Consider the following 11,992-nt stretch of genomic DNA (forward strand, 5'->3'; position numbering starts at 1 on the left):
GTTCTTAATGTGATGTATAGTAGCTCTGATAGCTGTCCATACCTTCAGACAGCCTAAAAGTAAAACACAAGTTGTTTATTCACAGCCCGAACGCTCATCAACATGACTGAATCACTCATGACAAGTTGTGATCAGCTCCGATTAAATTGTGATATAAATGCTAGCTATTCTCCAGGGAGCACGTTTTTTTAATGAAATACCTGTATCCCTCTCATCACAACAAGACTCTACACTGTGCAGGAAAAACAATTACATACATGAAAATAACCTTGATGCATGGGAATGAATCACACAAACTATCTTCCGTGGCTATACTGATATGTCACAGTAACGGTCAACCACAGAAAAGTAAGTCCTGCGGGGCACAAGTTGAATACATATAAAACATGTGTACATCGTTCTTAATGTGATGTATAGTAGCTTTGATAGCTGTCCATACCTTCAGACAGCCTAAAAGTAAAACACAAGTTGTTTATTCACAGCCTGAAAGCAGCATCGAGATGACTGGATCATCTGCAGTGTTGGGCAAGTTACTTCCAAAATGTAATACAGTACATTACTTATTACTGTCTTTTTTAAGTAATAGGCTACGTTACATTACAATATTACTGTCTCTGAAATGTAATGACTTACACTACTTTTATATTAGCCTACTTTTGATCACAAATACATGGATCCTGAGATTGAAGCTCAAGCCGGTGACCAGTGAGATTGTTCTAACAATTTCCAATAAATGTTATTCTGAAACATAACTATCACTGTTGTCTTTCCTTCTATAAATGAAGCCAAAAATATGTCAAGCTGGCGCTTAGCCCTCCAAAAAGTGCATGGTTGCAACTTAGACAGTTAAGCATTTTATATCAGTGGGTCCTCATGGTGCAGACAGAATTGCTAAGACACAGGTGTCACATGAACTTTAAATGTTCTGGAAAGTTCCTTATACAGCTTTAGCCTTTTTTAAGTCCCTAAGTGACACACACTGAACAGTCTGGTGGGTTATGGTCCTTGTCATTTGCTTTTGTGTTCCCATAACAACATGTCCAAGATGTCCATGTGCCAGGCTAACACATGTGACAGAACTATCTACATTTGGAAAGGTTTTTTGTTGCTAAAGTTAACATTCAAGCCATTTAAGAATACAAATGCTTACATGACATGTCATTTGTTAAACATTAAGCTGTCTTCGGCTCTTTTCTGATTCTGATTACATATAACCTGTTGTAGAAACATTTATTGATGAAATTGATATGAAACAAATGCCATAAATATTGCTGTGACACTGATGTCACATCGGGACATTAACCCTAAACATTCACAGTAAACCCGGAGTGACATATATGCAAAATTACAAATATGATTATGATCTGCTCAGTTAATTTAGCTGATTCAATTATATTTAGTTAACATATTCTTTATTCTTCAATTCAAGTATGTTCAAACAAATGTAAACCAAAAAATCATCCTCATTAATGAAGTTATAAATAAGAGTTACTTTACGATTAAAGCCCAATGTGACACATATGTCACATTTCAGATATTTGACACTAGGGGGGGGTTACTTGTCAGAAATGTGTTCTCGGTGGTCTATTTAGTCTAAATGACATTCCCCTTAATTTCCCCAAAAGTAGAAATGGGTCCGGGTTCTTATGGGTTAAACGTATAGGCTTAAAGGCATAATAGAACTACTGTATTATATGTATTGAGCTTGTGCCCCGCTGGACTTACTTTTCTGTGGTTGACCGTTACTGTGACATATCAGTATAGCCACGGAAGATAGTTTGTGTGATTCATTCCCATGCATCAAGGTTATTTTCATGTATGTAATTGTTTTTCCTGCACAGTGTGTAGAGTCTTGTTGTGATGAGAGGGATACAGGTATTTCATAAAAAAAACGTGCTCCCTGGAGAATAGCTACAGCATTGATATCACAATTTAATCGGAGCTGATCACAACTTGTCATGAGTGATCCAGTCATCTCGATGAGCGGTCGTGCTGTGAATAAACAACTTGTGTTTTACTTTTAGGCTGTCTGAAGGTATGGACAGCTATCAGAGCTACTATACATCACATTAAGAACGATGTACAAATGAAAGTCGGACACAAATATATAATTTAAATGATTTATTCAAGTTTGCAATATTTTGAACAGGCATCCACACAGTCACCTACTTTGTAATGTTCGATACCTCCCTGTAAGCGTCACGATATCCACCTCTCACCCACAACCTCACATACGAGTACTGAATGTGCATCAAAGTGATCTTAGGAAGGCAGATATAGCAAAATATGAACGTAAAGGACAAACGAGGCGATCTACATGGTAAGTCAACAATGGGTCCTCGCTGTACACGCCCCGGATTCCTATGACGAAAATAATAGAATGTCGCCAGTTGTCATGACTCACGTTATACTGCAATACCGGCTGTTTGAAGATCAAGCATGGGAAACAAAAGATAGCATTTACCTGTTTGCATCGTTTGCATCCAGCTAGCCTCGTTGATACGTTTTGTCTTTTTCACGAGCTTGCTGTGATATATACAAATCGGGTTGGTCCGGTCCAAGGTCTATAAGTATCAATTTATCTCCCAAACTTCTCCTTTCGAAAGGATTGGAGAGTAGCTCTTGCACGGAATTGGGTGCGGACCGAGGTCCGGTGACTCCACCTGCACACCATTCTCATCCAAATACTGCGTCACCTTGGTCACTCACGAGTCTAAAAAACAACTCACGTCAACGCACGTAAGCAACGTGGGCGCCAACGTGAGCGCCCTCGTGACCAAAATATTTGGCGGCGCTGATTGGCTGAAATTATGTTTCGGCGGCACAGTTTACTATTGAGACTTTTGCAACGTGCTGGTTGCTGCTGTTTGGCTCGGGGGCTCCGCCCGGTAATGATAAACTAATGCCATGGGCAAGGCCAGGCAGGAAAACATGTGACTTATCAGTAACTTTAGACATCGTAACACCATTTTAAACGAGATTTTATTGTAGATTATACATTTTACTGATACCAATTGTATGATATTTACCTTGTTCATTAAAAATAAAAATATAAAATATATATATTTATTAAATATATATTTTATTTTTTTTAGGGCCGGGACTTTAACGCGTTAATTAAGATTAATTAATTACACAAAAATTAACTCGTTAAAAAAATTAACGCATTTTAATTGCACTTATTTTTGCACCGCGGAACGTTTCTCACTGGATGAGTTTCAGGCGTACCGATTATACTGGAGCACCAACTAACGTTCATGACTTCAGACAACAACAAACCACAGTGAACAACAGTGGGAAATGTTGTTTTAAAAAACGGACGGATGGAAGCGTCGATAAGAGCACGGTTGTGTGCAAATTATGCAAAAAGGAATTCGCATATCACCGCAGCACATCAAGCCTCAAGTATCACCTCAATGCAAAACATATAGCAGCTAGCGTGGAAGCTAGCGTGGACGTTAGCCTCTTTTATCGCGTTCACACCAAAAAGAGCCGGTACTAAAATTAGTTCATGAGAACCTTTTTACCCCCACGAAAGTCCCTGCTAGAGAGCAGAGAGCTGCTAGAGAGCAGGGACTTTCGTACGGCTCTCTTGTGAGAAAATAGCTATATGTCTGATTGGCTGGGCGGATTGCAAACCACGCCCCGTAAAACTCCCAAAAAGTTTTGTGAAGCCGCCATTTTATTATCCTCGCATTAGCATTATTAGCATTAGCATTAGCATTAGCCCAGCGCAGAAACGCAGAGAGACTAACTTATGGCAACACAAAATAAAACATGGGAGCGGTGGAGATGAGGAGGTGTCGGCGTTCTGGCGATTTACTCGGAAGGCTTCAGTAGAAGCTGCTGGGAGTCCCAGCAGCTTCTACTGAAGCCTTTCCCAACTCCGGGGACTTCCGGCCGGGGACTTTGGGCGGCAGTATACGCCGTGAAGTGGTTTGCGGCCCTGCCAGTAAACCCAAAGCAGAAGAAGAAGAAGTGACGTCAGCGGCTTCATTTGCCTAATCCTCCCCCAGGTTCAAAGAGTTCTCATGAACCTTTGTGGGAAAAGTACTGCGGCGTGAATGCGCCTAATGGTACACTAAAATCCATGTGAAAAAAATTGCCTCTCACTGTTCTCAGGTCAAATATTTATATGTGATTAAAAATGCGATTAATTTCGATTAATTAATTACAAAGCCTCTAATTAATTAGATTAATTTTTTTAATCGAGTCCCTGCCCTAATTTTTTTATATATATTTTTGTATGTGGGAAGAGGTGGGGCGGCGCCCCTAGCGATGGGCCGGCCGCCACTGTAAGAGGCTCTCAGTCTGACAGGAGAGGACTCTCCTCCACCTTGGTGTAGAAACAGCTCTTTATATCCGTTAGCATAGCTAGCTAACCAGATGCTAACAACAACATTCCACGTTATCGCTCGCGCACTCACAAAATGTGCTCGTGCCACACACACACACACACACAGAGCCGAGCTTGAATGAAACACAGAGACCCAGAAGTAGGCTACTTGTACTGTACTGTATATCATATTATTTTCGATGGCTTTACTGTATAATCAGTGTAACAGATTAACAGATCGCCACTGGGCTTTCATCTAAACCAGGGGTACTCAAATACAAATCTTAAAGGTCCAAAATAAATGTTTCAATAAGACAAAGGTCCGTTTATTACGGTCATTCAAACTTTTAAACAATTGCAACAAGATTCTTAACACGAGGTTGCAAAAACAAAAATAATCTGTATGCAGCAGTTTTCATTGTTATTGTGTCTGTGCTTGACCCCTCAGAGTCGCAGTGTAAGAGCTGCACAGTTATGAATAAAGGCAGCTGCACCCTCTTTCATTCAGCATTCCCATTATTGCTTTATAAATGTCTTGCCTCCTTGTGTGTCCACTGAGGTTCGTCAGGCCCAACACATCTTCAACAAACTCCCCCTTTGCCTCATCATAACAACTCACAAACACCAGCAACTGAGCATTGTCAGTGGTGTCAGTGGACTCATCCACAGCTAAGGAAATGCACTGTGCATTTTCTATTCCATCACAAAACTGATGAATCAAATCACCAGCCAGTATTTCTGTTCTTCTGGTTGCTATGGAATCTGAGAGGGGGATTTGCTTGATTTGACCTGTTATTTCCTCTTTTTGTTTTTGTCTATTACAGCTGAATGCGGCGATTACCATTTTGTTCAGCAAAACGCCTCACAAACTGATTAAGATCAACAGCTTTAGTGCGTTTTGATTCAATGCTGAGTACAGCCGCAAATACCTCATTCCTTCAGTACTTGGGTCCGAATGCTTCTCGTTTTGCGCCGTCCCGTTCAAATGAAATCGCCGCCAATCATATTTCCACGCTCGTGCCAGGACCGGGGGAGGGGTTACAAGACGTGCATCTTGTGCTGCATTCACTTGCACTCGGACATTAGAGATTTTCTCTCATAAATGTCCGATGAGCCACAACTTTTCTTTCAAAACAAAGCTGCCAACTGGGGTGGCAAGGCCTATTTTTAGGGTGTCAGTTGCCACCCCGGTAGGTGAAACTAGGCTACTGGCTACAGTACAGATGGAACTAGATGAGCTGTTAACTCTCGCTCTGAATTTTTTTTTTTTTAACTCTCGCTCTGACTCAGACAGGTTGAAAGAGACGAGACACACATTTTTCTCACCCGCATTTCGCGATGACCCGCCCTACTGTGCCTCTGATTCGCAGATTGTTTGCGGGGGGAAACGCTGACGGGATGCTGAATGTGATTGGACCAATGCGTTGACAGACACACACAGACAGTGGAACAGGACATGCAGAGCGCTGTTTGCAGTCTATGGACATAGTGGATCATTTTGACTCGTTGCGTTTTGGCGATGTCTCGCAGATAACACAGATACAGATAATACATATGAAAAGTATAATTTGCTCAGAGTCCAGAGACAGTTGTGGTTCGGTCCGGACTTTGAGGATGCCTGATCTAAACCATAGATCTAAACACAATGATAACAAAACAAAGGTCGGGGGTCATTGGTCAAGCAACACACCAATCAGAGAGCAGCAGTGAGCACACCTCAGACTGTGTTTTATATTTGTATTCTTTATTTCTGATGTATTTCACACAAAACGTTTTCACTTATAGCCTATGATTTAAAAAATTTAAAAAACGGCAAAGTGGCAGGGCTTGCCCACCCTGCGTTGGGGGGGGACAGTGACTCATTTGGGGGGGCATGGCCCGCAAATGACCCCCCATGACGCCGACCCTGCCCTGCCCTATAGGGGGATCGATAAAAGTCCACCTTAATCTTTTATAAAATAGGATGCACTGCTGCATTACTTATTCACACCTTGCTGAGCAAGTTAGCTAGCTAGCACTCCACCCTCTCGGTCCCATGTCATGCTTTTCCGGTTATTACCCGTCCCCTTGTGTGTTATGAACAGGGGTGCACATAACTTTTTTGCCCTGGTTCTCAAAGGAGCACCTGGAGATGTTGCTTGGTGCTCATCCTTAAAATGAAATAAACCGTAACTTTTGAGGGGGTCTTGACTTTATTTGCCAGACACACGGCACTAAACACACATGCAGAGGTGAACACAGAACACACATGCAGAGGTGAACACTGAACACACATGCAGAGGTGAACACTGAACACACATGCAGAGGTGAACACAGAACACACATGCAGAGGTGAACACTGAACACACATGCAGAGGTGAACACAGAACACACATGCAGAGGTGAACACAGAACACACATGCAGAGGTGAACACAAGACAACATTAGCACGACCAGTAATCCTACAAGCTGTCATCACTACCCTCCTGACTGTTCTCCTCACTGTCTTCCTCTCTGTCAGACATGGTAGCTGATGATGTAGACCTACTTCTTTCTCTCTGGTTGAGTCTGTGATTAGCTGCTTGCATCCACAAGTCAACAGCTGGGTTTGGGTCGAAAGTCTCTGTTGTCATCTTAGACAAGTGGATGTAATCAAATAAGTATGTGAACATAACCAATAACCTACCATAGCCAATAACAAATGAATGTAATATCTTATTTTACCTTAACATTTATTTATTTATGCATTTTTTTTTATCTTTCCAGTTTTAAAGGATATTTTTGGTTTACTGTCCTATAGTATGCATTGAAATGATTTCAAACCTGTTTATCCCAATAATTATAAAGGAGTGCCTTGGAAATATGTGTTTACATCAATTGTGATCAAAACGTTTGAGACCCACTGAGATAACTTAGACTAAAGTGAACTATCTAAACACTCAGAGTCCTTTACCTCACTGAGCTGTAGTTATCAGCCTCTCAGTCTGACTGGAGAGGACTCTCCCTCCACATTATTGTAGAAACATCTTCTTCTTATATCCGTTAGAGCAGCTAGCACCAGATTCTAATAACAACAGCGCCGAAACCGGTGCACCCTCCCTCTCTCCCTCGCTCACTCGCATTTTGGCTGTGAGTTGCGGGTGCCAGATAAGCCAACATCCCCCATTTTCATCACTTACAGCGCCCATCGTACAGGGCAAATGAAACGTGTAACCGGGGTGAAAAGGGTGTTACATTTACTTAATTATGAATGTTGTTACATCAAGGCCGAAAATTAGGATGAGCACCAACGGTCAAAAATGTTTTTTTCCCTCCCAGAGCTGTCAGCGCAGCGCCTCCACAGATCTGGCGCCCGAGGCGAACATCTATAACGCCAGTGCGACGGGCCGGCCCTGAGTTCATATGCAACTCGCAAATATCTTTCTCTCTCTCCTCTCTCTCCTCTCTCTCCTCTCTCTCCTCTCTCTCCTCTCTTCTCTCTTTTCACTTCTCTCTCTTCTCTCTCTCCCTCTCTCTCAATGTTGGTACGCAAATGCGCCTTTTTTCAAATGACCCGGTGCTCTTTTTTTGGCGGAGGTGCGCATGCGCACCTGCGCACCAGTTATGTGCAGCCCTGGTTATGAAGGTTGTTCTGCATGTAAACGGTCTGCAGAGTCACAAACCCTCAAAGTACACCCTGTAGCGAGTACAACTCTAACACAGAGAAGACCTATCTATGCTGCCCCAGAATGCCTCGTTGGACATTTCTCTTTTTCCATTGTTTACTTCCTGGGTTCTGTGACGTGTGAACACCCAAATCAACAACAAATGACCGGATTGGCCCAAATGGACCAATCCGCGGAGCACCTCACACACCAGGGTCCCTTGACTACCAGTGTTGGGCAAGTTACTTCCAAAATGTAATATATTACATATTACTTATTACTGTCTTTTGAAAGTAATAAGTTACATTAGAATATTACTGTCTCTGAATGTAATGAGTTACACTACTTTAGTTACTTTGTAGTTACTTTCACCAAAATAACCTCAAAAGAATGGCTAGGTATTTTGAATGCTGAAATGTAGTTTAGTGCAGCTCATTATACATCCAGTGAAGGGCGATGTGGTATAGCATAACAACTGTGTAGGCCCTTAAGGCTACTGACAACTTGTATTACACGGCTTAGTTGAATACTCGATTCTGATTGTAACTTCTTAACATGTGACACGTTGTTAATACAGCAGTACAGACCACTGTCAAGGACTATAATGAAGGTTGCTAAGGAGGATCCAGAAAGAGAAAGGAAAAGAGGTTAAAAGACGGAGCGCTGGACGTCAGATAAATCACCAGAAGAAGGAAGACAGGAAGTAAACACTAACAGGACACGGAATGGGCTCTGTAGTGTGTTTTAGTATATGGCCGTGTACAGGCCCGGTTCCAGAACAAAATGACTCAGGGTGCCTCTGAGGTTACAGGGGGCGCAGCAGTAGCAGGTTTACATGAGCAATAGTGGCCGGCAACAGCAATGACAAATAGCATTGATGGTCCCCAATGAACAGATTATGGCCTTTGTTATGTTTTGAAACCAAGCAAGTGAGAACATTTCAAGTGAGTTAAAAGTGCAATCCTGAAATATTTAATATAGTCCAAAGTGGACTGTGGCAAAGAAAAGCACAACAGCTTCAAAACTGTACTGATAAAACAAATGAGAACATATTGTAAATCAAGGCAAATATGATTTGAACCAGCTCATGGTTTGAAATGACAAACATTGAAAAGCAAAAGTATTATTAAAACCATGTACTAAACATCACTTTGGTCCCATCATATACTCTGGGAAGAGAATATTTACTGTGCTTGAAAACTGGATCACATCATCATGTGAGGTTGACTTTGTGACCTGGAGAACATTTCAGCTGCAACATTAGCTTGTTGATAAGCTTGGGATATGAGATCTTTCTGTAGCCATTCGTGGTGAAGGCATCTGTGCTATTGTATGCATTATGTGTGACCCAACATTTCTACAGGCATGGCAGAATATGGCACTATTTCACATGAATATTCTAGCCCTTGTCTATTTGTATACCACGAGCTGCAAGATGACCGCCTAACCCCACTGTACAGGCGGGTACTTGTTTAGATATACCTGGGCAGGCTCTGTTTTGCCGTGGTATCCTGGCACCTGCGGGCCGCAGAGGGGCGGCGTAGTTTCGGGCGACAAAGACTGCTGCTCCGGGGGCGAGGGCGGAGTCAGGCGGGAGTAAGCTAGTGTCCACAACGGAGGGTCACGTGATGTCCCCATCTGACCTGTTGCTACTGTCTGCAGTAGATGCAGTGTTGCTGGCGTTTAGTGATGGTTGCTTTAACCATGTTCGTATAAATGATTATCCACAGATGTGTGTCACTGCTGTGGAAGCACTTTGGAATGATGCACGCGCAGCGGAGCAGGTCACGCGCACCTGACACAATTTCTTGTTTGTATTTTTCGCTCCGTTCTCTTTTTTGAATAGAGGGTGCATAACATTCAACTGCCCGAAGATCCCGACGCGAAGCCTGAAGGGTAAACACCAGGTTTACTAATCTACCCGCACAATTTGTCTCTGGTGTCGGAATGTCTCGCTATGTTAGTACATTCTTAAAAAACAAAACACCATTTCCGGTTGCAATGTGTTGTAACTGCGTTACTGAGCATTGTGACGGGTAATATATTACCCACATTTCATTAGTAATGCGTTACATTACTTCGTTACAGCAAAAAGTAATATATTACTGTAACTCCGTTACTTTTGTAACGCGTTACACCCAACACTGCTGACTAACTAACAGGGAGTCCCATTGACTTGCATAGAGCTCCCTGAACGCTGGTAATAGACGAGTTGCGATCGTGGAGAAATGCTCTCCACAGACCCATTCTCACAGCGTTATAAACCTTTTTCTTTCTCAATATCAAGCCACACTTATTGTTTTTACTTCGGCTGTGAGTGTTTGTATGTGCTCAGGATGAGTTTCGCTTGTTCTCCTGTATCGCCGACCCGGAAACCTGTCCGCTCCTCGCAGCAGCGAGCCTCGCAGCGTCCCGACCAATCAGAGCACAGTGGGCTCACAGGGGGGGGGGGGGGGCAGGAGCTCCAACAAGCCATTTAGGACAGAGAGTGAATACACATACTTTACAGAGATGCTGTTTGAGAAACCAATGTGAGTTTGGAAAATTGCACAATTTAAATCTATTCTAGTAGACCTCAACAATGGAAATATGATCAGTAGAAATGGCCATGACGTGGGACTTTTAAGCATTTCACTTCTTCAATTGGGTCCATATAACATCAATCAAAGTGATCTGTTATTTTAATGCTTTTGAATAAGTTACAGGAGGGAAATAATTATAATAATAAATAAAATCACCGAACTTTGTCGAAATGCTAAATTGAATCAGTGAAATACACCACAGGCTTTTCAAGATGATGTCATAAGGTAGTTATTTCTCAAAACAAAAAAGGATGTTGCCATCTGACAATAACAATAACTAATGTTCTTCCATAAATAGGATGACAGGATATTAATATGTGGTTTTCAGAAATAGCTTGTTATACATGCATTGAGGTTGGTATGGATAGGCTAACTCCATTTGATATTATTTTGTCCTGTAATCCCATGGTTACGACATAAATCAGGCCATTTTGCATCTGGGTATGAATTATACGTTATATTATGATATGTTATTATAAAAACATGATTACATTATGACAACACTCCCTGCAGATATGTGTGTGTTTGCTCACATTGAATCTAATACACACAAACTGAGTTTGCACAGCGCTGCTCACCACACAACAACCTGTTAGACAGTACGGACACACACACAGAGAACACAGGCTGCTTCACACACCGCGAACCTGCGCTTACACCCCCGCCACAGCACCTCACTGCGGGACACTCGGTGGAGCGCAGGGCTGGAGCCTTACCTCCCATACCGCTGCGGGAATCGGGCAGCGGTGCGGGCTTAATCTGCCGTCTGCTTCCCGAACGGACGAACCAGTTCACTCCCTCAGAACATTTCACCATCTTTCACATGCAGGTCTTACCGGCCCCCTCCTCTTCAGAGAGATGTTCTTCCACAGCAGGAGATGGAGCTGGTGCAGGAATCCCATGTTCCACCTCTGCTTCAGGCTGTCGTTAAATGGACCAAATCAGCATAACGGTGCCGAAGGGGGCCTATGACTGTTTTAAAGAACCGGGGGATTTCTATCCCGTTCACACGCATCCCGTCCGAACCTGGAATGGTGCTCTCATGTGTGGACCTTGGCTTTTTAAAAATACTAAGTGGTTAGAAGAAATGCTTCATTAGCTAGTGGCGGCCTCTAAAGGTGCTTCGCGTTCCGCCTATCATCCTCCGGAGCAGGAAACAAGTGGACACAGCCTGACGTGAAGTTACTGCAGTCAGGAAAAGGCCACTTCCGCCCTGGCCTTAAAAAATAAAAGCAGTTTGGTATCAGTTTAATCGCCTTAAAGGAAGCTGTTTAAAAGTAACGTGCAGTGGTGGATGTAACGAAGAACATTTACTCAAGTACTGTAGTGAAGTATGATTTTGACATAGGCCTACTTGTATTTTACCTTCCAATTTGTGCTTGGTTATAGGCCTACTTGCACCACTACATTTTTTAGGCAAATAAGTGCTACCTAAAACTCCAACACTCAGT

At 42.6% G+C, this 11,992-nt stretch overlaps 1 protein-coding gene across 1 annotated transcript in view; it reads right to left on the minus strand.

Moving 5' to 3' along the window:
• Positions 1–11,721, minus strand: part of abca2 (ATP-binding cassette, sub-family A (ABC1), member 2) — a 238,833-nt gene extending 227,112 nt beyond the window's left edge. Inside the window, exon 1 of the mRNA XM_034208396.1 lies at positions 11,378–11,721. Coding sequence (XP_034064287.1) covers positions 11,378–11,443 — 66 coding nt within the window. The 5' untranslated portion in view covers positions 11,444–11,721. The remainder of the gene's footprint in view (positions 1–11,377) is intronic.
• Positions 11,722–11,992: the final 271 nt, after the last annotated feature.

The sequence above is a fragment of the Gymnodraco acuticeps genome, unplaced genomic scaffold, assembly GCF_902827175.1.
Source record: "Gymnodraco acuticeps unplaced genomic scaffold, fGymAcu1.1, whole genome shotgun sequence".
NCBI classification, from domain to species: domain Eukaryota; kingdom Metazoa; phylum Chordata; class Actinopteri; order Perciformes; family Bathydraconidae; genus Gymnodraco; species Gymnodraco acuticeps.